This window comes from Protopterus annectens, chromosome 2.part0 (genome assembly GCF_019279795.1).
Source record: "Protopterus annectens isolate FY-2018-M chromosome 2.part0, PAN1.0, whole genome shotgun sequence".
NCBI lineage: Eukaryota > Metazoa > Chordata > Ceratodontiformes > Protopteridae > Protopterus > Protopterus annectens.
In genome coordinates this window covers 90,484,658-90,512,231 of record NC_056728.1, presented here as the reverse complement: position 1 = coordinate 90,512,231, position 27,574 = coordinate 90,484,658, and the positions used below count along the sequence as shown (strand labels likewise).

General features: G+C 41.4%; 1 protein-coding gene across 4 annotated transcripts in view; it reads left to right on the top strand.

Annotated features, from left to right (window-relative positions):
* RALB (RAS like proto-oncogene B) overlaps positions 1-27,574 on the top strand; it is an 810,790-nt gene that overhangs the window by 650,093 nt on the left and 133,123 nt on the right. For all 4 annotated transcript variants that reach the window (XM_044060573.1, XM_044060575.1, XM_044060572.1 and 1 more), the window contains one exon: positions 12,200-12,408. In XM_044060573.1, coding sequence (XP_043916508.1) covers positions 12,200-12,408 — 209 coding nt within the window. The remainder of the gene's footprint in view (positions 1-12,199; positions 12,409-27,574) is intronic.

Sequence of the window (27,574 nt, the reverse complement as noted above, 5' to 3'; positions counted from 1 at the left end):
TGGATTACTTTTTAAAGATGCGGCTCTGATTTTTTGAGGCTGTATCAAATAACAGGGACTAAAAGAGACAGCAGGTTGAGCAATCTGCTTGAATATCCCATTGTCCTTTAAAGCAACTCCCTAGAGGATATATTTCAGTTAGAATACAGGTTTATACAGTGAAAAATAATTCTATGTACACAGTGTAAACCAGAGTTCAATAACTTTTGCAGAGAGCAGACTTAACATTTACAGGCTTCTAGCATTGCCTAATATCACCCTTCATTCCTTGTGTGCTCACCATTTTGTGGCTTTGTCCAGTATCCTCTCCTGTACTTGTCTGTGTGTGTGTACTGTGATGCTACTAAGCAAGGTTCTGTCATCATTCAGATGTTTTATATACTGAACTGGTGTTTTTGCTGGACCACCAAGAGTTCTCTAGATTTTACCGATATTACTCGACATTGAATAGAGTGGTTTGCTACTCAAGACTACCAGCTCCTATCCCTTGCATGTACTACTTTCAGACTGTAGCAGACCTGCCTGCCTTCAGAAGCTACCGGTCTTACAAGAAGGTTTACTTCCACAAGTAACTGTATGCTGATGAGCACATTCTTTCTGCTCTGAAGAACTGTTCTGAATGCAGCCATGGATGGTTTTAACTTGGGTCATGCCATTCAGACAAATTGTAAGAAATAATTTACAAGTAAAACACTGACTACATTTTCTTTCTTTTGTGCTTTTTAGAAAATGCAAAAATAATTTTCACCTCCATGCATTCATGGGTAGAGGGTATACAGTGCACAATGCATTGTTACAAGGACCTAAATTAAAGGGAGTCCTTTTAAATAGTTCCTGCACCAAGCAATGTGTTTAGTAATGTCGGATTATGATGATGATGACTATTAAATGGTCTTGGCTCAGCCTTGGTTGGATTTCTTGGTAGAATCTGAGCTGTCATTTTACAGACCAGAGCTTTTAATATGTGCTGTTTTAGAAATGTACCAGTGACTGCCCTCCTCCACACTAGTATGTCAGAAGTAAGGAACTCGTGTTCTGAAATATGCTGATATATCTGTTTCTTTGACTGTGGTTGATGTATTATTGCCAACCACTCCTGAACACCCCTGAGCTTTAATTTTAACACAAACTCTGTCATTCCCACTGAATCTTGGTCAGAATGGCCACCATCATGTACACATTTTTCTACTGTTCAGTAATGAAAACTTTCTTACTTTGTTGGTTTTCAAATATTTATTCTTTAAAGCTGCACCACATCAGATGTTAAGGAAGAGTATATTCTTAAATGAAAATAACTGTGCTAATACTTCAGTTTTGTAGTTTAGTATATTTGTGTGTTGTTTTTTTTATCATTGTATTGTGTGCTGTTACTGACATCTTTTTTTTTTGATTTTTCACTGTTTTGCTGTGTGCTACTAAGTTGGATCAGTCAGTAAAACAGATCTTGATAGAATTTGGCATGTAATATGTTTTTTTTTTTCTCCCGTGAACTGCATACCACTGAAGTTTAAAATAAATACTTTGCAGGTTTAACAGTGGTATCACTTGATTCATTTGAATGCTTTCCACAGCATTCATTATTGGAACTGAAATCAATGCCCCTCGCCCAGAAAGCAAACGTTCTGATCTAGGAAAGTGAATAGCCATGAGAACAAAAAGTGCAGAAGTAAATGCTTTGATTTGTATTATTTTAAGGCTTTGCATGAATGATTTTCTTAGCAAGTTATTTACATTGACAGTAGCTCTGGTTGCTTTAACTAATGAGATAAACACATATTTGAGGACATGGACTCCTGAGCTATTAAACTGAAAAAATGCCTGATGCAGTTTTTTACTGTCTGAACACTGGAAGCAGAAGTGAATTGAATACAGTTTTTTTTTTCTGATCACAAAACTCACTGACTAGTCTGTGTCCATGGTGCCAGTAACCATAAAAATTGTACAGTGAGAATCTGTATAGATCTAAATCACGTCAATCATACAGTGAAATAGGATAGATTTATTTTCTCCCATGTTAAAGGATGGACATGGCATCCAGAAATATCTGGATGGACAGTAGCAAAAGTGTCAACATTTTAAACTTTGGGACTTTGAGGAATTTGTTTAACCTCTAAAATGGTTCTCCTGTCTTCATCTTTTGGGGGCCAGCAAGAGTCTGTAATAGAAACCTAGCCCCTCAGTTCCTTGAGAAACTCTGTTGGCACTTTGGGACGTCCCTTTTAGTGGTTTTGAAAGGAATTGTAGCTTGTACCTCTGGAGATAATTCTTAGGACCCGATCCACTTGTATGAAGTTATTTTTAGCTGTTGCTTGAGGCAAGATCACAGTTTACCCCTACCTTGGGGCAAAGGTCTGTGATGGGAAGGTGCTTGGGTGGTGTTTTTGGAAATCTGGAAGGAAAGGACTGTGGTAGTTATAGTAGCTCCATAGGGACTGATGGATGTTGTTGGGCCCCTCTGCTTTCCTCTGTCCTTTTGCTGCCATTTTAATTTCTGAAGGACCTCCTTACCCTTGGGCTGTTTTCCTTGCTTCCAGTAGAAAGAACCTTACTTAGTGGGGTAATTCCTATTAGGTAAGGATGGGGTACAAGTGCAAAACGGATTACACTGTCTTTTTTCCTCTGGATTTTGGAAAACACTATAGCCCTGAAGTCCATGCAGCAGTTCTTCAGGCAGAAAAGCATTGAATAATTGCACTTTGACGTCTTAAAATAGGGTCGGAGTCCTCAGCCAAGAATGCATAATCATAGCTACTGACATGTTTTCTTACTTAAAGGTGGTATGGATTTACTGAAACAAAGCAGTCGCCCTGTTCTCATCCTGCACCATACCTCTCAACTGTACAGATTTCTGCAGAATGTCAAGATTTTGGCTCATATTTTGGTCCATTTTTCATAACATTGTGGTTTTCTGGCAAATTAGCAGCAAATTATTAAGGACTAAAGTTAGACAATAATGACAGTCATTTGAATTTGAGATTTCATACCCTTCAGTATTCTCATGCTGATGCAAAACGTATTATGCTAGCAACTTTCTAAGTTTGTAAGAGCAACATTTGAAAATTGGCCTTAGTTTTGATTCTTTGTCTTACTTTTTTTTTTTATGCCTTTGCCCAGATTGCTTGCTCTAAGAAGTTGAGAGCCATGTCCTGCACCCTTCAGAACCTTCCATCAATTATTTCAAGACATGCTCATGGACTAAATCATGTGAGTCCAGCAGTTGAGGGCCCTGAAAGCCACGGTTGAAGAGGCATACATTTTTTTTCTGCACCTATCCAGTAACCTACTCTACTTGTTATGGAATGTGTTCTAACCTGAAGCCAGCCTGGAGCAGTGTCAGTCTGCTATGGACTTCACATAGAAGGAAATCTGTGTGGAACCTGCACTCTGTAGAATGGGTCACTTCTCCTGGGGGCAAGAAGCTGGAAGTCTGGCTCCAAGGTACTTGCTGCAGAAAAATCCAGAAGGGCTTCCAGGACTAGGGGAATAGCAACAGGTTTAGGTGGGTCAAACCCCAGGAGTTCCATAAGCTTTCCACTGGAATTTCTGTTTTCCATGAGATGTAGACAGAGAAGGGCACAGAAACACCCCTGAATTACAGGTCATAAAATAATAATGAGGTTATTTGGAATGTGTAATCAAGGTCATCTCATTCCTGTTTAGACTCTTCATAGTTGGTCATTTTCTCTGATGAGCATTCCCTCTTTCCCTTTAAGGGCCTGACTTCATACAAAGACGTCTCTGAAAGCTCTGAAAGAACTGAAACTCTAAGTTTTAGCCCAGTCTTGGGAGGATGCTAGGGAAGGGGTGTCATCAGTCAGGGTGAATTGGCAGGAAGCAGCTGGCCATCTTGAAGCATTTGTGGACTGACTTCATCTGGAAGTTTAGTGACTTTTCCTTGATCTTGTTGCAGCGTTTTTTTTTTTTATAGGGTTTCTAGTATAGCTTAAAAGGTGTCTCTTGTTTCCCCTTAGGGTGGGGTCATTCTCTGCTTTGTCTTATGACTCGGGCTCAGATGATTCAACTCATTGCTGTGGTCCCCATTTCTTCTCTCCATCCAGCTTGACTGTGGGGGCTGTGTTCAGTCATATACCAGCTGTTGGTTCTATACTAATGATCATGCACCGCTTACCTGATCTGAACGTAAGTGGTATATTGTTTTTGGATTTTGTGCTAGCCGTGGACTGTGCGTGTTTGAAGATGCTCGTTGGTGTACTTAGTACCAGAATGCCTTTGACTAGAGGTCAGTGAATGACTTTGTAATCATGCCACCGTCCTGAGGCCGTGCATTCTGGACACTGATCATGGAAAGTGCTAGGTTGCCTGATGATTACCATTTTTGGTCAGTCAGATCCTACAACTGGTCAAGCCCAGGAACCCATGGGCTCAAAAACTCTTATAGTGAATGTGTCCTGAGAATGCTCACATTAAGCTTCTTTGCATAATAAGCCTCTGCTTCCACATATGGAAGAACTTTTCCCATATACCTGGGGAGGTCAGCGGTGTGAAGACTGAATGGACCTTATTCAAGACCTAAGTAGTGGAGATGGCAAGGAGCGGTGGCCTGAAAGCTGGTTTCACTTGTCATGGCAGTAGTCTTGGGGACCAGATGTGAGGAAGGTTCTGGGGTTAAAGAAAGAGACCTTCCATACAATGCCAGTGGGGGGGGGGGGGTCTCTGAATACAGCTGGTAGGTATTGATAAGCCAGGAAAGTAGCATCTGCTGAATTATTGAAGCAAAGGGTTTTTGACAAGCTGCCTCGTATTTCTAGAAGAAGCAGGATTCAGCTTAATCTCCTCAGCAAGGAATGTGAAATGCTGACATCTTGTAGGTTGAAAGCGCTCTTTGTAGAACTCATGAAGCCAGTGGACATGCAGTCCTCTGATAAAACCAGAAGCAGGTGGGGGAACTGGATCTAGTTCAGTAGATGTCATTCTGGTGATGCAACTTTTCCTCTCGTTAGGCTTCAGGAGTAGATCAGATCAGAATGAAAATGCATAGGAGGTTGACATGGTTAGCTTTTTGTGGTTAACATGCCTTTTACGCTTTGCTTGAAAGGTGGAGACATTTCCTGTGCACTGGTAGACTGAGGTAGTGGTCTCCATTTTTAAACGGACTGACTAAAGCAGTATGCTCTGTTAGAGAGTTCATACTCCTCAGCCTTCCTGCCAGAATGTTAGAAAGGAGCCTCCATCAAGCCTTGGATTCTAGAGAAACAATGCCGATGCCCTCCAGATCACAGATAAGTAGATTAGCTCTTTGTCCTTGTATAGATATTGGAGGGCTCATAGGATTTGTTGGTACAGCCTACATGTTTGTGTGAAGTTTAGGAAGGCATATACCTGTGTACCTCACATTGTAGTGTGGGAAGTTCTGCAGCACAAGAGATCTGAGGGACAGTCAAACTATTTGGTACCTGTAGTTGAGGGATAAAAGTTGCCCACACTGTCTGCATTCCATTGAACACATTCGTGGTGGATGCGAGTCTGTGGCAAGGATTAGTTTGATCTCCTATCTTGTTTGTAGTTTTTGTGAACAGGACATAAGTGAGGCCAAACCTGGAGAGATTCCAGTTTGATAAGACGAGGACTGCATCTTTCCATCAGATGGTGATGTGTTACATTCATATAGCTGTGACATCCAACATGCATTGGAGTGGTCCACTGCTAACTGTAACACAGCTGGGACGAAACTCAGCATCTCCAAGTCAGAGGTCATGGTTTACACTTGGAAGAGTGTGGATTGTTCTTTGCATTTGGGTTTGAGCAGATACTTCAGTGAAGGACTCTCATGTATCTTAGGGCCATATTCATTAGTGAAGGTAATGGTGATCAGAAGATTGACCAGCAGATGGCATATTGGCAGTACCACTGCAGGCATAGTATTGGACTGTGGTGATGGAGAGAGAACGGAGTCATAGGATGAAGCTTTAAATTTACAGGTCATCCTATGTCTTTATCTTTAGCTGTGGTCATGAACTTTGGTTATAACTGAAAGGATAAAATGACACGGTGACAAGTGGCAGAAATGAGGTTCCTTCTCGGCGTAACTGGACTCTGTCTATATTAGAGTTAGGAGCTTGGTCATGTGGGAAGATGTCGGGGAGCAGACACTTTTCCCTTATGTTGAGAAGAGTCATTTAGATAGTTGTGGCACCTTGTGAGATGGTCCCTTGACCATCTCCTACTAGAAGAGCACCGTGTACAGCCCACTGGGATGAAACTGAGTCAGACTCAGGATGTTTTGTATGGATGTAGATCTCTGGCATCAACAGAATGGTTTGGAGGTACAGGTATATTTCATAGAGGATACTGCTGCTCTGGAACAGACTTCCTATCCACATAAAACAAAGTTTTTCACTGTCCTTATTCAAGTGCACCTTTGATCTATGGATAGGACACAGAATATTTACCACAGGACCCCCCCTCCCAATACTGCTAATGGACAGAGGCAACTCCTAAATGCTTTTTTATCCCATGTATGGGTCCCCTCAAATTATCTAAGGTATGATCCCAGTTATTTTCATTAGGGGTAGTCTATAAATGTCAACCTTGAGATAGATCAGGCCAGTCTCTAGCCCAATGGGCAGGTAAATTGGAGCACAAAAAGAAGGACATTGGCTAGGCTTAAAATGGAGTGTGTCCTTCCATCAGTGCCCTAACTGCTTTTTGTTTGGTTTAGGATTAAAAGGGCCTAGAAGGTCAGCTAGCCTAGTACTTATTTATGACTGTGTACATTTACTGATCCCATGAGATAACAAATGTTGCTGGACGTAGAGGAGTCTGCTTTTAAAAAAAAAGACTGCCCACGCATGAGAAAAAAAACTCTTAGCTGACTAGCATTACAAAGCTGGATTAACATTTGTGAAGATGCTGGCTCTGTTAAGGTGTGTGTAGCATCACCCTAAATCAGCGATATGTTTTTACAACACTATTTTAATAACTTTCTAAATAATTGCAAGTAAAAGCTTTGTGATGGTACTGTTCTGTGTAAGCAGAATGTTGAACTAAATAGCTAATTGAGAACCATACTGCAATATTCCATATTTCATTTTTTTGGTGTTCTTGGCAGTCTTTAATGTGTACCCATCAGTTTTAAGTGCTTTGTATTTCTCTATAATTTGTTGTACCCCAAAAATAGTCTTTTGTTGACTTGTATATCACATCCTGTTCATATTGCATTTAGTGTCAGAGATGCAAAACATTTCCTTTAGTCTGATGTTCCTGTTTGCTTATGGCAGGGTAGTGAAGTTCTCAGCATTCTTGCATCTGTCTCTTAAAAATGGCAGTTTTATCTTTTTTTCAATTAGTATCTTTGATTTTCTTAATGGCCATCATGTTAAGTAATAGTTTAAGGTACTTAAAATATTGGGGGTGGGGTTTAGATATTAACTATTGTATTTGTTTTTGTGTTCCAGACTGCAACTTCTGAGAAATGTAGTTCCCCATGTCTGCTCACATTAAAATAACTTGCCAATCTCTACATAATTAAGACTTTAAATTGCCCATTTAGACAGAAGAGTCCAGCTAGAATCGGTGATTTATTTGTATTGCTGTCTTAAGATGTTCCTTCCTTTCCCCTACTGACTTGCATCAGCTAACAATGTGAGAGTTTGATTTCTCTAAGTCTTTTGGGTTTGATACCATGATGAGAAATGGAGCTCATTAATAAGTCAAGTATGATTAAAATTTGGGAAATTAATATTGTTTCAGTCTTTGAAGTTAGCCAAAAGTGCTCTTTGCCGCACCTAGAATGTGCCCAGAATTGACTCCTGCAATTCATATGAAGTTAATTGTATAATCTTTTTGAATGTCTGGTATCTGGAAATTCTGGGCTTCTTGCATAACAGTAATGATACGTAATTTCTTCCTTATTCTCAATAGTCCACTCTGCATCTTTATGGCTCTGTTTTGGCCTGTTTATATGGACTACTACTTCCTTTCTCAGACAGGAAACAAAGGGTGTAATATTAATTGGTTTTCTTTGTTGTGACACTGTTAGGGTTAAATTAAAAGAAAGGAAATTTCTTTTGTGATGAGAAAAGGACAGTGGTGGTCGATGGATTGTTGTAGTTCTGAACCCTTTCCAGTTCACCTACCTAGATTTCAGCATCACCACATATCAAAAGATGGTAGCCCACTTACAAAGCATTGTACTTCTGCAGAAGAGAGACCTTTATTATGCCATTTGAGACCATCAGTGTCATAAATTTCCAACTTCTTCCTTGATCCCCCCCAAAAAATGGGGATTTCAGGTTAATGCTGGATCCTAGAGACTCAACTAATTGGTTGTTGTGTCTTTCAGCTTATCCCGGTTAGGGGTCGCCACAGCGGACGTCTGGTCCGCTAATGTTTGGTAGTGGATGTTTACGTGCCGAGTTACCAGCCTTGACGCACAACCTTCAACGAAGGCACGCCCATTCATGCATGCCTCCACACAGAAGACGCTCTAAGTGAGAATCGAACGTGACAACATCTTGCTGTGAGGCGACAATGCTACCTCAGCAAGGCTCAACTAATTGGTATTGGGAGAAAACATTTCGCATGGTCTGTCCTGTGTTCATTCTGCATCTTTTGATCACAGTGGACTACCTGTGCTTTTCAGACCTTGTGTTGCCTACATGCATCTCAGGTTCACTAAGTGTCACTGTAGACTCATGCACTTCATAAAAGTTGTCATTATCTTCTAAACACTATCCACTGAGCTGTAGCCAATAAATGATTAATGGTGGCAACCACCTACACCTTTAGTCATCTCATAGTAAAACGTTCTTATTTGTATTACTGAAATAAGTTTCCTCCTTAGATGACTCAGTGATACTGAGGGATCATTGCCACCCTTAGCCTGTTTGGCAATCTGTATATTACTGTACATAATCAGAAGCAGTAGCCCCGGCTAATGGAGCCATTGCTTTTTACAGGATGCTTTTCAGGGTGAGTAAAAGTTCTGAAGGCCTTCCTGCCTTATCTCAAGCTTAGAGGTGTTAGAGCCAGACTGCTCTGTGTTACCGTGTTTAACAGCACAGGCAGTTCTTTTGTTTATGGATTAACAGTAGTGCCCCTTTCCACAGTTGCACTTACTTGGTGAGTGATTCCAGTACGTTTGCCCCAAGGGAGTACCTTCTCTTAATCAGAATGCATAACTGTTGTAGCTACAGATTCATCCATATGGCGTAGTTCCACAATTCTTTTTTGATGACAGGACCAGGTAATTAAAAAAACACACATACAAACATAAATTACTGGGCTCAGAATACGTGGAAATCAAGGTTGTCCAGACCCCTCAGTGCAGGGGTGGGGGTGAGGTCCTCTGACAGTTTTACTTAATATGGCATTTTCTTAAGCAGGGATGTTAGGACAATTTAGCAGTGAAGTGCAAATCACAAAACTGTTAGTAATTTGAGGACACAGTTTTGACTGGCTTGTTGTTCAAGGACACTAGGCCCTACAGGGATTTTTCTTCCACATAAACATCATGGAACTGAGACTTTTTCACTTTGAATTACTAGACTAGTTACCTTTTTTCCCCAAGGCAGGGATACTTTAGAACACTGTCAAACAGTTTAGTTGTATCAGCAGACTCTAGGAAGACACCCCCATTCTATTTCTATTTCTTACACTGGGCAATGGCCAATGGTTTGTTCCATAAGGAATCAGTTTGACTGCATTTTTTCTCAACTCCAGTGAGTGGGCATTTTCTGAAAATGTAAAGTGTGTTTTGTTTTTTTTGGGAGAGCTGTTCACATATCTTTTTACGTTGCAGACCATTTCTGTTGTTGCTTACATTTCTGTATTTTTTTTGTGGAATGTATTGCATTTCACCTGGGCTGAGCCTGAAATTGGTCAGTATTGGTCATTATCCTACCCTGGTAAACAAGTGTAAATAAAATGTAATCTCTTCTTTTTCATATTCCTGGACCACTGAAGCCTGACCGCACACAAACCCATGACCTTTGACATTCTTGAATGTCTTATCTTACTGCTTCTCCATCTGTAGGTGATTAACAGAGTGATGTTGATGTCCAGGCAACTGTATTCCTTTGGTCTTCTCAGGCATCTGTTGTTCTGCTCTGTATGCTTCAGAATTTGACACTTCAGTCCCTCATTTTCACAGTCTGTGTCCTTCACTTGTCTTAGTTGCTCATTTCCATGGGTTCTTAGAGCAGATGTTTCTGGAGTTTAAAGGCAAGTTTTAAAAATTGGGTGAATTGAAAAATGCTCTGTCTGTAGATTGGGGGTATATGCCACTCGCTCTCAACTCTGTCTGGTTTTAGATTTTCTGTGATCACAGATCACTGGGTAGCCAGTTCCAGTTTTTGTAAATGTATAGATGATAAAGCCCTGACTGAAACATTTGTGGAAGGCATCTTTCTGCTGTCTACAAGTCCAGACAATGTTTTACTTTGGAAAAGGTTACGATTCCAACAATTGGAACGAGAAAAGTTACTGGATCCAAATTAATCAAATGAAAAACTATTTTTTTCTGGAAGCAGGCATGCCTTCAGTTGCAGGATTTCAGAAATACAAAACATCATGGCATCAGAAACATAGTTGTGTTAACCTGACTTTTGTTCAGAAGATCCAGTGGACACTAATATAAACAATCCATTTTTTTATTTCTGTTTTCTTTTGAAACACACATACTTTAGGAGATGTTTATGAACATCTATGGGATGCAGAAAGTTAATTGTCTTACTGGTTTTGTCCAGATGACATTTGTTCAAGTAAGAGCCCCATTTTTTACATCCTTTGCACAAGGAATGATGTCTTATGAAAGGACTTGTACCTGTCTGTCTGGCTAGCTAACTACCTGTTTTTTTATTAAAAAAGTTATAAACTCTTAGTTTCCAAACCTAATGTGTACTCCATTAAGCTGATCAGAATGACAGTTGTCATTTCTGAATGTTTTAATGGATGTTTGCTGTGCACACTAGTTCCTTCAGTGCACATATTACTAGGCATCAAGATATAGACTTGGAGACAATACCCACTGTGGTCTGGTTGTACATGGAGACATGCTCAGTGCAGTCCCTCTCTCCTCCCAGGATGATGCACTTGGAGACATGACTAGTGTAGTTCCTGTCTCCTCCCCGGAGGATGCTTTATTGCTTGTGACAATGTCTTGAAGGTAACAATCCCACTGCAATGATAACTTATAGCAAGGTGGTATTTATGGTGAGTTGCATGTAGTGATAGTGAACCATGAATGCTGCACTGTAGCAGAGTGACACACTGTCCATCCCCATTGTAGTCAGAATGAGTCTGTTGTGGAGCCTGTGATCTGTTTCTTTGTTTCCTTCCTGTAGACCCTAAAATCAGCTGAGCTGTGATTATCTGAAGGTATAAGCTATTTTTGTATAGTTATGAAGTTCCACTTTGGACAGGAAATGGAGGGATGAGGGTGGATGGTACTACCAATTCTTATACTCTAGATCCACATCAGCTGGCGGAGAGATTGCTGGGCATTTAGGAAGAAAGTATGGCCACGCTATCCTAGAATCTAACAGTACAAGTTGTGTATGAATTTTTGTTGCTAAAACATAGTTGTGATGACTGCCATAGATAACCGTACTATATGCTTACTCAGACTGAAATTTAAATTAATCATACCTCTACTGTCAACAAAAATCCATACCATTGCCTTCAATTTTCAAGTATTGTGTTGCTGTCTTGTCTGCACTGGTCCTTCAAGTCTAAAATCCCTAATGTTGCAGTAGGGGACAGCTTACCTCGTTATGCATTTATTTTTTTAATGGTTTCTTATATCAACCAGGTAAGTGGGTTGGTCTGATGATGATTTTCAGCCATGATCTGGATCCTGGGGGATACTGCACAAAGGATGTATAGAACTGAAGGTTGTATGAAAAACTATTTTAAAGTACCATATTTGCCTGGTAGATGGTAAAAGCCGAATAGTTTTGAAACTCTTTGCTTGTTGGGAGATATTAATTATGCAGTTTATGGATAGTAAAGTTAGACCCAGCTGCATGTTTAAAAATGTTATGAAAATTAGGAGATGGATTAGTTGTGGCCACTCCATTAGTAACAAAACTATGCAGTGTGAGATGTACTGTAGCCTGTTTATATACTTGAACTAATGCAGAAGACCTGATTTTGCTTGCATTAATGGTACAAAACTATAGCTTATAGTACCTCAGCAATATAGCCATTGTTGTGTCTAAGCAGTTTGTAATTGTTACAGTTTGTGGAAGATTATGAACCAACAAAAGCTGACAGCTACAGAAAAAAAGTAGTACTTGATGGCGAAGAAGTACAGATTGACATTTTGGACACAGCTGGACAGGAGGACTATGCAGCCATTAGGGACAACTACTTCCGCAGTGGAGAGGGATTTCTACTTGTCTTTTCAATAACAGAACAGGAATCCTTCACATCAGCAGCAGAATTTAGGTATGCGAGTCATTGCTTAATAAAGCCGATGAAAATGGCTAGCTTGACATAACAGTGCTGCAGGTAATAAGTATAACCGTGCATAATTATTTAGTTATACGACTAGGGACTCTTTGTGACATTTCTCCATCACTTGCCATCATACAGATAAATGGTTGTATATAGGAGTAAATTTTACCATGGTGGAGTTGAATTCTAAACATTGTTTTAACTTACTGTCTGTAAGTTGCGATTACCCGTAGTGTTTTCAGATCCTATGACTGTGTGATGTAGTGCATCTTCAGGGTCTGCAGTAATAAGGTGAGCTTGTATGGCACAAGAATGGAACATTCCTAATCAGTGAAGTACCCTCTGGTAAAAGTTTGGAAATGCTGCAGAGTACCTCTAAATGCAGCAGAGTTTTTATTTTGGAAGTGCCATCTTACCATCACGGTGTATATTTGTTTTTCTAGGTATGGAATGTTGATTTTTTTTCTCTTTCACAGGTAATCACATGCCTAATATTCTGTCGTGGAACAGCATTTCATCAATACATTTATGTATTGAATTTGTGGCTCTAGGCTGTATTTTCATTGAAGATGGGATCCGATCAAAAACAGTAGCATCGAGCAACAAAATATATGCAAACTACAGAAATTAACAGAATTATTTAATTTGTAGTGTAGTATTTTGATTAGACATTAGCTTTTAGCTTCAGTGGGCAGAGTATTTGAAGTTTCTTTGAAAAATACACTTAAAAGATTACATGGTCAAGACTACATTGATTGTATGTGGCTAAGAGGCAGAGGCAATTTTTTCCCAAAAGATGTACAATAATTCATAGACTAACAAGAATGCTATAGTCAGAATTCAAACATTCATTATCTTATATTAACCAAGGGTCAAACGTGTCATAATATGCAATTCATACCACAGTGTTTTCAGGTTTTGCAGTTTTTTAGATGTTTCATGTTACCTTTTTCATGTATCCTAGTTTAACCAGGGAGATGAACTTGTCCAAGGATCCTTTTCACTCATAACTCGAGCTAATTGGCAGAGACAAAATACAGTAACATTATGAAAACAGTGATTGTTACATTCATAACTACAAAATAGTTACAACAAATGAGTGTTACATTTTTTATACTAACAATAAAGAATGTCAAACATACAAGTCTGTAAGTAAGGCAGCAGTAAAATTATTTATTTGACTGTTGGGTTAGTGGTTTGATCATAGCTGCCTAAATTCAGGCATGGACTGGGAGAATATATCCCAGTAATAGAGCAGAGTACAAATAAATGGCTGAGAAACCATGCATGTGCAACATGAAATAGTTTACATGACGTATGTATATTAGTTTGCACTGTGGTAAACAGTGCATTAAAATAAAACTGCAGACATGTTCTAATACATCTTGTATCTTTCATTCTAAGCTACTAAAGCAGATTAAGTCTACGTTTTAATAACACAGGTTATCACTGTTAAAAATATGATTATGATGAAAGTAAATAGCTGAGGAGCGCTACGGGGTATATTGGTTGAGACAGTCAGTATGAGTAAAAGGGAATGCAAAGACTGTATTGCTGAGATTATTTTATATAGCAAGATAAAAGCATATGTATGTGGAAATGGAAAGAGTTTAAGTAGAGATTTTGGGAGGAGTGGAGTAGTTAAGTGAAGGAAAATGGCAGCTTGGTTGGTAAAATGAAAGTAAATGAAAGATAGAATAGGTATGCAGAATGAGGTCGACACAAGTGGTTTATATCAAAGCCATTAAGGCGACCGGATTGTGCAATCTCTGTAATGCCCCCTATGTGTGGGGTGCAGGGGGCTTGTCCCCTTGCAAATATACCTGCCATTGGTTTACTCTGCTCTGGGGTAATCCACAGAACTTATTTTGAGTGCATTCAGCATTATAGTGTCATAGTTTAATATCACTGAAAACAGTCTCATGGAAAGGCAATTTGTGGAATTTGGTTTGCAGAGACAGCAGTTAATGAGCAAGACTTCATGAGAGTATGGATAAGTAGTAGGCCAGCTGCCCTTCTGGACCATTTTAGGCCTAGTCAAGTTCCCTTTTTACACTGGAATTAATCTATTGCATTTGCTTAAAGATTGGCATTACTCATGCCATGGTTGATAATTATATATCACCCCCTAACTATAATAACTGGGATCATACCATAGATAATTTGAGGGGACCCATGCATAGGATGAAACATTTAGTAGCTGTCACTGTCTATTAGTTGTACAGGGGGAAGTCTTGGAGTAAATTTGCTGTTTTCCATCCATAGATCCAAGTTGCGCTTGAATAATGATGTGGATGAGAGTCTGTTCCAGAACAGCAGTGTCCTCTGTGAGATATAGCTGTTGTTCTTCGTGGTTCACTGTTGCATTCATCACATTAGGGTTATCTGCTTGCAGTAGCCCTCAGTCGGCCTGATTATCAAAGTCTTGGGTCCTGTGTCGGTTGCTGTCTCATCTTCCATGACGTCAGGTCATCAGGGGTATAAAGCATGCAGCCGACGCCATTACATCAGTCTTTCTTGACATGTGCCCGAAGCAGAAACGGTTCGCAAGTGCCGGTCGGCCGACTCCTGAAATTTTCGTTTTCGAGTTACAGAACTGAAGTCTTCAACTAAAGCTAAGTGCCCCATTGGGGAAACTTTTTCTTGCTCTAAACCAATGTCAGTAATAGTCAGTAATTGTATTTCTTGTGGAAAGCAAATACCTCATAAAGATTTTCATTCATACTGTATTCCTTGCCTAGGCCCTGATCACGACATACCTCACTGTTGGTTTTGTGCCTTATTTAAACCACAAACTATTTGTTGTCGGTACATTTTTGCTTCTAAATATTTTGGTTCTCGGTTCAATTATCCAGATATGTCTTCGGTAAGCCACTAGACTACCGATATTCCGAAAAAACGCAAAGATAGAGACCTAGGTCCAAAGCTGCCGACGACGCTTCTTCTAAGCTAGTCGCCGGTACTCAGTGAGGCGCTTTTGCAGCCCCTGATACCCGCTACTTCAGATTCGCAGTCCTCTTCTGAGACCCATTCGGAGTCCGGTATGCCGCGAGATGCTTCAACTGTGGAACATGCGGATGTCTGTACCTCGGATGGGTCCGGAGCCGCTGTGCAGGTACCGGCTTCTGAGGGTGTATTCAGGCCTACTGCCTTGCATATTAAACTGATGCTATCTTCTTCTAGGCCTAAAACTTGAACCATGCCTAGGAAACCAACGCCCAGACCACATGGTCAGGCCTCTATGCCTAAAAAACAAATGATAAGAATGACTGAAGACCTTATTACTTTAATCGGGGGGAAGCCAACCTTCCCCCTCTAAGAGACCTAGGACTGAATTTGCTTATGATACTTCTGACCAGGAGTCTGAAATTTCTGTCTCCTCTGATGACCAGGATTTACCCTTAGCTACCTATGAGGATTCTGATGCAGAGGACTCTGTTCCCTCTGCTTCTCCCCCAGAGGATTTTTCTTTTGGTGAAACTTTGTATACTCTTAGGGAGCAGTTTCACTGGGAAAGCTAGGATTACTCCGATTCTAAAAAGAGGGTTAGAGACATCTTACTCCTTCCTCAACACAGGCCGTTAGCTATCCCTCCTGTGCTGGACATTGTTGACTATGCCTTTTTGGAATCTAGCTTGGCCCCTGACACTTTACCTCCTGCTCCCAGAAAACCTGATAGATACTACAGGGTTTCTGATTCTCACAAGTTCCTTTTTAAAAATCCTACTGCGGATCCTGAGACCATTTCACGGGACCCAAAGGCATTAAGGCTACTACCAAAAATCCTACCCCCTCTGATAGAGATTCCAGGGCCCTGGCTAGATTGGGTAAGAAGGTATACACCTCTGCAACCTTGGCAAGTCCTTAAATTGCCAGTTTCATATGTTAAAGTATCAGCAGCATATTATTGGATTGCTTAGACAGAAAATTATGTTGTTGCCTGATTGTGCTGAAAATAAGGATTTACAGGATTTAATGCATTCTGCTGAACGGGTTGGAAAACATACTTTGCAGTGTGGTTTTGATTCACTAGAGGCATCTTGCAGGGCTGCTGTCACCGGGTCTGTACTTAGAAGGCATACTTGGCTTAAGGAGCAATCTTTGCCAGATCATGTTAAAACTAAATTGCTGGATGCTCCCTTAAATTAGGACCGAAGTCAGGACCGCCTGTTTGGTGACAAAGCAGAAGTCATCCTTAAAAAGATGGAGGAAAAAGCTAAATCTATGCAAACTGTTAAAGATTTCTTACAAGTGCAGCCTCCTAGATTTAATAGGCATTGGCCCTCAAAAAATTGGTCCTTTCCTGCCTCTTCCAGGCCTTCTCAGTTCAAACCCAGAACCAGCAGAACACTCAGGCTTCAGTCCCAGGGTACGCACAGGACTAAGCAGTGGGGGACTCCCACTTCCAAATCAGGGAGAGTAGTAAGTCTTCCCTCTATGGTAAGCTGTCTCAATGACTTAACTTTAAAACCTCCAAGCACTTCTCAGCTGACTGCTCCTTTAGGCGGAAAGATTACTCTGCAAGCAAAAAACTGGGAACTCATTACCCAGGACAAATGGGTTTTAAACACACTTTCCCAAGGATAAAGATTTCATTTCCACACGTTACCAACCCCAAACGGTTGGCCAGATCTACCCCCAAATCAGTGGGCAGAGGCTCAAAGCAAGTACTCTCTCTCTCTTAAGATTAAAGGCTGTTCTGACTGTACCAGAAGAGGAAAAGGGACAAGGTTTCTACTCAAGACTTTTCCTGGTACCCAGAAAAGACAACTCATGGCTTCCTATCCTGGACCTGTCTATCATAAACACCTTTTTGGTGATCCCAAAATTCAAGATGCTAACTCTTCAACAGTTGCTTCCCATGGTAGGCAAAGCTGCCTGGATGGCAACACTGGATTTAAAGGATGCCTACCTGCACATCCCAATCAGGGAATCTTGCAGAAAATACCTACTCTTCAAAGCAGGCTGCATGCACTATCAGTTCTCTGTACTGCCCTTTGTGAATACCCTGGGTGCAGTAGATAAGCCAAAGAGCCTAGCTCCAGTCATTGCATTTTGCAGGCAAAGAAATATTTAAATATATCCTTATATGGACGATTGTCTAATTCAGACAGAAAGCCAGGACATGCTTCTGAATTATCTGGCATTTGTACAAAAGGTGTTAACTTGTTTGGGGTACACCATAAATGAAAACAAATCACAGCTGGTACCCTATCAACAAATTATATTCCTAGGAGCAAGCTTGAACACAACTTCCCAGATGGCTTTCCTCACGCCAGAGAAACAAATTACTTTGACAACTTACTTCAAACTAGTGGCCACAAAAACCCACAAATACCCTGCTATCTGCAAGGCAAATTACTGCAAGCCTTGGAGTTCATGGCCTTGTGCATTCTACTAATTCCATATGCAAGACTGCATATGAGGAAACTACAATGGTATCTAAAAAGCCTGTGGTGTCAACAGGATCTAGAAGCAATGATTCCTATCATACCTTGCCTACGATTAGAATTCCTTTGGTGGCAGGCAGACTCATCAGACTATGTATGGGGGCTCACCTGGCAGAGAAGTGCATTCAGGGCAAATGGAACCCAAGTCAAATGCACCTGCATATCAATCAAAAAGAAATGTTAGCTGTACAGAATGCTCTGACAGCCTTCAAGGACCACATTCTTTCAGGAGTATTAATGGTAAAGAAGGGACAATACCACTGTTATGTGGTACATAACAAGCAGGGGGGTACCCATTCTTACCCCCACTGCAGACTAGCCATGGCTCTGTGGAACACAGCCTTGAGCTACCAAGTTCATCTACAGGCTCAATTCCTGCCAGGAAAACTAAGTACACTGGCAGATGAACTAAGCAGAAATCTCATGGACCCACACGAGTGGAAACTGGAACCAAGGAATTTCAACATGTTGATCACCAGATGGGGGAATCCCAGCTAAAGACCTATTTGCCTCCCCCCAGAACTACCAATTGGACAAATTCTGCACAAGGGCTCCCCACAAACAAGCTTGGAAAGTGGATGCTCTGTCCTTCAGCTGGAAAAATCTATCAGTTTATGCCTTTCCTTCTCTACCTTTCCTCCCCAAAGTACTACTGAAGATCAAACAAGACAAACCAAGAATGATTCTGATTGCACCAGACTGCCCACGCCAACACTGATACCCCCTCTTAAGCAGTGTGTCACAGCTGGCCCCATGGCACCTACCTCAGACCCCTACCCTGCTGTTGCAGCAGGAGAGCCAGATTCTGCACCTCTAGCTTCAAACCCTGAACCTGGCAGTCTGACTAATTACCTAATCTCTCCATTACCATCCCTCAGTAAACAGGTGTTGGATGTCATTTTGGAGGCAAGGAGGCCTAGTACTAGAAAATCTTATGCTGAAAAATGGAAAAGATTCTGTGCCTGGAACCAAACTCAAGGGGTGGCCACACAGCAGCACTCAATTTACCTCAGATTCTTCAATACTTAACTGAGATGCTTCACAAGGGCCTTTCCTTTTCCTCCTCCAAAATTCACACCTCAGCCATTTCAGCTCATTACAACACGGAACCACCACTCTTTTCTCACCCACTGCTTAAGCAGTTCCTCAGAGGGGCCAAAAACTTAAGATCACCCAGGAGAGCCCCAACTCCAGCCTGGGATCTTAATTTTGTATTGGAAAAACTCACTCTTCCTCCTTTTGAGCCAGTTGTAACTGCAGAGATAAAATTCCTTTCTTGGAAAACAGCTTTCCTTTTAGCAATCACTTCAGCAAGAAGGGTATCTGAATTGTAGGCCCTTATGGCAGTGGAGCCTTTCATCATCTTTCATGCGGACAGGGTGTCCCTCAGGACTAATCCCTCTTTCATGCCCAAGGTGGAATCCAGTGTGGCTCTTAATCAGTCCATTCATTTGCCAACCTTCTTTTCTAATCCACAGAACAAAGGGGAACGGATACTGCACTCCTTAGATATGCACAGACAACTTAGATTTTACTTGGACAGGACTAAACCTCAAAGGAAATCTGAACAACTGCTGGTGGCATTTACTGCAGGGGCAGAGGAGAAGGCTATTTCAAAGTAAACCATTTCTAAATGGATAGGCCATTGCATTCATTTCTGCTATAAGCACCATGGAAAACCTATCCCACAGGGGATTAGACCCCATTCAGCCAGGGCAGCATCTACCTCCACAGCCTTTCTCAGAGGGGTCGCCTACCAGAGGCATCCTAGTAGCTGCTACCTGGAGTTCTGTACATACTTTCACCAAGCATTACCATTTGCCAATTTTCTCTAAATCCAGAGCTGGTTTTGCCACTGCAGTCTTGCAGGGCCTTATAGCTGGTCCTAATGCTGTCTGAATTCCTCATCCCATCCTTAGCTTTGGGAATCTACCCAAATGTGATGACTGAAACAGTGAAACGCTAAGAACATAGTACAGTTGTGTGCACTTGCCATAAATGTAGGTGTTCGAGTGTATTCACTGTTGCAGTCGTGGTTATCTCCCCCCCCCCTCCAGCAATCAACTGCCTACTACATCCAGGAACTAACCATGATCCATGCCCAAACCCTGAAAATACTCCCACTGAATTAGCCTCGCTCTTCAACTCTTATTTCATAGACACCATTGCTAAACTTGCTTCCACTTTCTCACCCATCACTGCAGATCCATTCAACCCAACACTCACACAAACTCCACCTAACACAATAGCCTCTTTCACACTCTCTCCCATACCTACCTCTACTATTCTAAAGCTTCTTCAGAAACTTAAACCATGCACCAACGTACCGGATAACCTACCCGCAGAATACTTACAACTGTCAGCCTCCTCCGTAGCAGACCCCATCAGTGTTCTTATATTCCATTTTTCTCTTCCCCCTCAACACCACCATCCTCTTCCTATATAGAGTTCTAACTAAAAACACCACTCCCAATCATCCTTACCAAATAGCGTCAAAACTTAACTGTTCTATGTACCCCTACCTAAGAAAATATCTCCCCCTCCATCTTATATCTATCCTCCTCTCTGGTAACATCCACCCAAACCCTGGTCCCTTATCCACCCCAGACTTAACCTCCCAACCTCATCCCGCTCGTGCAACTGGTAAATCCCTCCAGTTCTCAGCCTTAAATACTCAGAGCCTCTAACAAAATTCCAAACCTTCACGCCTGGCTTCTACATAACCATACAGACATTCTCTTCATCTCAGAAACCTGGCTCAAGCCCCATATAAAAGACTCCGAGCTAATACCACCAAACTACCGCATTCTAAGAAATGATCAAACATAAAAAAAGGGGGTGGGGTAGCACTCTTATACTCTGCATCCCTTCTATTCATTCCATATACCAAACCCTTCCCCAGATTTGGTAAGGCAGAGATCATACCAGCCCTAAGCGTAAACACGTATTCATCCTCTCCCTCTATATCCTCCCTGGTGATGTTTCATGTCTTGAAGACATTCTCTCCTGGGTCTCCTCTAATGTCACTCATCAAACAATAGTCCTGGGTGACATTAACATAAATTTGGCAACAATGCAATCTCCTCCTAACTCATTCAATATTAACTTGTTATAACTTCGCAAAATTTATCAATACCACTACAAGACCTTCAACTAACTCCACTACTGGAAAATACAATAGACTGGATTCTAGTATTCCCTCCTCACTATATCTCAGACAGTGGTATTCTCCCAGAGCTATTAGCTGAACATTTCCCCACTTTCACCCGCCGTCTCCCCTCTTCTATGCAACTAACACACAACAATGTATCCTCTCCCTGCTTAAAAAACTTCAATCCTGAAACTTTCATAAACACACTAAAAAACACCAACTGGAACCCACTGAAAACCCTTCCCCTAAATAATGCTCTTTCCTACTTTAACACTACTTTCATAAACCTCCTCCCTTGCCCCATAACAACGAAATGCATAGAAAGTAACCCTGTACCCTGGTTAACTAAAAACACTTTTGTTACCATGTGACTTTGCGACAAAGCATGGGCACGATACCAAAACAATCAAACCTCCATTACCCTCACTGAATATAAAACGCTGTACAGTAAAGTCAAAAAACCCAGTGCCTCTGACCAAAAAGTTTATTTTTGTACCCTCCAAACTTACCACAATACCAATCCCAAACTATTTTGGAAAGGAATCTCATCCCTCCTTAACCCTGGAAAAACGGAAAACCCTTCCCCTAACCCAGATGCATCCAACATGGACTTAACCCAATTTAACTCCTTTTTCATTGACTCCATCAGCAAGCTAACATTATCCTTCTCCATTAACTCTGTAGCTCCTCCTAAGCCTGCTCCCACAGCTTCCCCTCCTAACATCCCATACCCCCAACCCCCCTCCTTTTGCCATCAATCCCATCTCCATATCTACCATAAAAAAACTCCAAAAATTAAAACCTGGCTCCAATGCCCCTGAAGAAATCCCCTCCTATTCCCTAAAAGTAGCTTCTGAAGCAATTGCCCTCCCCATCACCATACTAATCAATCAGTCTATATTAGAATGCCAGGTTCCCCAGCTTTGGAAAAAGGCCTTTATTATTCCTCTCCACAAAGGCAGCAATAACAATGACATCCCAAACGTTCGCCCTATCGGCATCCTATCCTCTATTTCTAAGCTACTTGAAGTACCCTATCTCATCAATAATTAGCTACTTACCCCCACACAACATGGCTTTAGACCAGGTCATAGTACCTGCACTGCCTTCCCCTCCTTCCTAGAAACAATAAACAAAGCCTACGACTCTGGCCACTTCGTATCCACTCTCTTTTCTTTGACCACTCTAAGGCATTTGACACCATTTCCCACAACCTGCTCCTTACCAAACTCTCTAAACTTAACCTATCCCCTTCCTCTAGACCAGTGGTTCTCAAGCTATCTCACAAACAGGCAACAAGCAGTTAAGTGGAAAAAAGCTACCTCACCCTTCCTCAATACATCCACAGGTGTCCTCCAAGGTTCCATTCTAGGACCCCTGTTATTCAGCATATTCATAAACAACGTCTACCAAGCCATTCCAAACTCCAGCCTCATTCAGTATGCCGATGATTCTACTGTAATTTGTTTCTTCCCTTCCATCACAACTCTCAACAGTCTAACACAAGCCACATTCTCTTCCACTGAGCAGTGGATGTTAGACAACCATCAGCCCTTAATGCAACCAAAACAAAACTTATGCTATTCAGTGCTTCCAAAACCTCTTCGCTAGACAGACAACCCCTTTGTAATTACCAGCAAAAGTAATACCCCCTTGAACTAGTCTCTGACACAAAACTACTAGGAGTTCTTGACTGCCAACTAAAATTTGACAAATTTATTTTTTTTAAATCCCATTCCTGTAGACCAAACATCTCCAGTCCTCCGCGTCGTGTGTTTGCCACTTCAACAGTCCTCTGTTTAAGAGGGCTACCCCTCCTTACTCACTGCTGCATCATAATATTATTGGAAATCACCCCTTTGGAGTCCCGCAAATTCCTCCCTCCAGCCAGTGAGGACTGCCTTTTAAAGCTCAACTAAGTGTAGGTCATATCATACTATTTTGCTTAACTCCTGTACTGTATTTCAGCAATTATTTACTGGTTTGCAGACTCGCATGGACCTTGGCATTAAAGTCTGGGTATTTTTAACTAACCCTTGTAATTACCTCATTCCGCCACAAGATGGAAGTGCAACACAAGCAAACCAACCCCTGTTTTACCTGCGGAAGAGAATAATTATACAGAATACATATTGGCAACCAGCCCTTATTTTTCCTGCACGAGAGGATAAATATACAGAAAAAATATTAGCAAACCAACTCCTATTTTACCTGAACAATAGAATAATATCAAAGGATAAATATATTTCACCAAGTGCATAGGTTACTCTATTTAGCTTCTCACCCCAAACAGGCACCTTACCTCACTTGCTTTACCAGCCTTGTCTGCACGGGAACACAGTTTCTCCCAAACACAAAAGAAATAAAAACAAACCAAGGAAACACTGTCTCCCCTTGGAACTATTTTTTCCTGCCCAAATAGTTGTTCACTCAACATAGACTCATTAGCCCTGTGCTGTTACTTTCTGCAAGACATCTTGCCTCTGTGCTAGCCCTGCTCCGGTCACCCTTGTGGCGCTCGGGCTTATTTCGCTCCCCTACCCTAATCCTATTCCCACCCACCCCCACATCAATTACATTTCTTCTCACCCTTAACACACCTCCTCACCCATCCACCAATCCAGACCCTCCCCATCAAACCCCACCCATTCCCACACTCCAATCCCCTACTTGCTCCACCTTCCTTACTATCCCTATCTCCATATCTCTATCCCCATCTCTACCATTTTAATTACATCCACCCTCCTCCTCACACCTACACCACACCATACTCCACCACTACTCCAATTGCATACTCAAAACTCACACACACTATTCACAAATACAACCTACTGCCATAACTACTACTCTTGCGCTCACACGCTCCATTTACAAATAAACTCTACTGCAGTATCTACTCCTCTTACATTCACCCACCACACTCCTGTCTCCACCACAATGCCTATCATACACAAAACATTTTACTTGCTCTTACTACTTATCTCACTCTCTCCGAACACTCACAGCACTTCACAGAACCCATTTACCTCCCAAACCCACATATACTACAACCTCCTACTATGCCACCCACTCCAGCTATTCTGAGATCTGCTCTACTCTGTACGCCACAGATTTAATTTTGCAGAAAAAACAAATTATTCTCTCTCCTCAACACATTCTTCCATATAATCTCAACCAAAGCTACTTTAGAAAAAAGAAATGCCATCCCTACACTACTCCCACTCATCCTAGCCTAATCCTATGTGGAAACGTATACCCCAACCCTGGCCCCTCTCCTCCCACCGAGGAGGACTCTCTGAATATTACTAACACCTCTAAATCCCTAAAACTCACCACCATCAACATACAAAGCATAAAAAATAAAATCCCCCTTCTACAATCCTGCCGTCAAGGCGGGGTCCGAGATCGCCTTGTTTGCCAGACAGATGTCACCTCTGAGAAGTCTGTATGAAACAGATTAGAGGCACAGGGCTTTTAGACTATGTGTATGGTAGATTTTTTGAGGTCCTGGATTCTCCTGGTGAGGAACCTCTGTGGTCTGTCCAGCTGCTGCATGTGCTTTGCGAGGTACATGCCGAATGTGGAGTTGTGCTCAGTAATGGGCCTTATAAGGGAAGAATATAGGCATGTTATGACCTCCTTGTCTCTGGATGAGATACCCTTACTTATGAGGTGGCCATGTAGAAAGCTTTCCATACAATGGATGCAACATAGTGGTCAAACGTCAGGCTGCTATCAATCTGGGTGCCCAAATCCCTCACGACTGATTGCATGCTTAGAACGTTATTTGTGATAATTTGTGGGGCCATCTCTCTCCCCAAAGGGGATAATGATGCATTTTTTTGTTTTCAGCTTGAGACCATGTTTCTAGCACCAGTCATTTGTTTGGGTGAGACCCTGTTGGAGGATGTCCACGTCACTAGAGGAATTGATGACAGCTCCCAACTTGCAGTCATCTGCAAACTTGGTCAGCCATAGCTGACTGGTTTTGGCCTGTACCTCAGAAATGTATATCCCAAATAACAGAGGCCCCAAGACTGAGCCCTCTGGTATGCCACTCGATATGGGTCTACTGCTTGAGGTGGCTTCCCCTATTTTTGCTAGGTGGGTTCTATCAGTGAGCCACTTGGTTACCCATCTGGTAACATATGGATTGATGCCTAGTTGAGAGAGATTTTATCTATTATGCCTGAGTGGGGAATAGTGTCTGGCTTTGGCCAGGTCAAGGTAGGCGGTGTGCACAGTCTTCCCCTCATCCATGGTTTGGTGATGGTCTCAAAAAAGTCCACCAAATTTAACAGACATGACCTCCCCTTGATGAAGCCTAAAAGTGTATATAAAGGACTCAGTTTCTTCCCCCAACTATTCATGCCATAGAACAGATAGACTCCACAAAAGAGGTAGGGGCATCAGTACTTAAAAACAAAAAAGAATACTTCCATACCTCCAAAACCAACACATACATAACCCCAATAAATTTTGGGGAGCAATCAACTGCCTACTACATCCAGGAAGTAACGATGATCCATGCCCAAACCCTGAAAATACTCCCACTGAATTAGCCTCGCTCTTCAACTCTTATTTCATAGACACCATTGCTAAACTTGCTTCCACTTTCTCACCCATCACTGCAGATCCATTCAACCCAACACTCACACAAACTCCACCTAACACAATAGCCTCTTTCACACTCTCTCCCATACCTACCTCTACTATTCTAAAGCTTCTTCAGAAACTTAAACCATGCACCAACGTACCAGATAACGTACCCGCAGAATACTTAAAACTGTCAGCCTCCTCCGTAGCAGACCCCATCAGTATTCTTATCAATAGGTCCATTCACGAATCTCTCATTCCAGACATCTGGAAAAAGGCTTATGTCCTCCCACTACATAGAGGAGGACACTACTCTGACATTTCAAACTTCCGACCTATCGCCATTCTTTCCCCCATATCTAAAATACGTGAACAGTGCATTCACATTCAGCTTCTCAGCCATCTAACTAAACATCATCTTCTTTCCTCCACTCAACATGGCTTTAGGACAGGACACAGCACCTACACAGCCCTCATTTCTTTCCTAGATGCAGTAAACAGAGCTTGGGATGAAGGATCCATCGTCTGTGCACTTTTTTGATCTGTCAAAAGCATTCAATACAATCTCCCATACCCTCCTAGTCGCTAAACTCTCCAACCTCAGCATCTCTCCACCCACCCTTTAGTGGTTCCAACAATCACATATCTGGCAGCACTCCTCCTCCTCCTTTATCAATACCGGAGTACCCCAGGGTTCTATACTGGGTCCCCTTATTTTCAGTATATTCATTAACGACTTCTACAATTCTCTCACTTACAGTACTGTCATCCAGTACACAGATGACTCAACAATAATTTGCTCCTCTAAATCTGCCTCTGTACTACAACAACTTACCCAAAAAGCATTCACCATAACTGAATACTGGATGTCGCAAAACCATCTCACATTTAATCCCAATAAAACTAAACTCCTAATATTTGCCCCCAAAAAATCCAGTCAAATTGACAAATCTAAACTCTTTGTCCAGTCACAAAATAGTGCTATTGTAGATCCAATTCCCAAAACCTAATTAAATTGCTTAAACCAACACGTCCAGCTGGGAATCGCCTGATGCCCTCTCTAGCACACCTCTGGAACTCTCTCCCTTCCTCCATCCACACCAGCAGTCTCTCCTTGTTCATAACCTCGCTGCAATCACACCTTACTTCATAGTGGATATGCTCTTGCTTCCACCCATCGTAAATCTGACCAGACCTTTCCAAACTTATTTACTTATCACATACTAAATTCCTAAATCCCTGGTGATGTATTTGACCAATGATTAAAAATGGCAATTTCCTAAAAAAAAAAAAAAAAACTGAACACAATACTACTAAACTTTGTAAATAAAAAATCTCTCTTTTTCTTTATGTAATGTGCATTTGAAATGTGTGCTATGATTTGTACTTATTCTGTACCATGTATACAACCTTTACTTAAAATGTATACTATGGATTTCTGCCTTTTCTGTACTATATACTTGTATTTTTCTGGAGCTTTTCTCCCCAGGACTCCATTGAAAACTGGCTCCTTGTGGCCCAATGGACTATCCTGGAAAACAAACTGCAAATAAATAAGTAATAAAAATGAAGGAAACCTACCACTTTGCAGGAAACTGGTGAGCTGTGATAGTGCCAAAGGCCTTCTGAAATCAACCTGGTGATATTGGAAGAGTTTGTCTTGTTAAAATGATTTAACTGAAGTATGTCAAATTTGTTGGCAATTTGAGGCATTTGAGAGATGATTTGCAAATTTTAAAGTTGTAGGATGTTTTCTTATTAGTTGTCTGAAAAATATCCTATTTAATGACCATATGAAATATGAGGTCTGTGTTGTAAAGGTTAGTGACTTGGTTAAGTCCCATTTTGGCAGTTCTTCAAGTAGCTTGGCAGATTGACCACTTACTTCATTTCATTTAAAAAAATAATCAGACCGTGGATAAGTAGGTACTATAGGCCAGAGCCTCCTGTGTCAGCATGA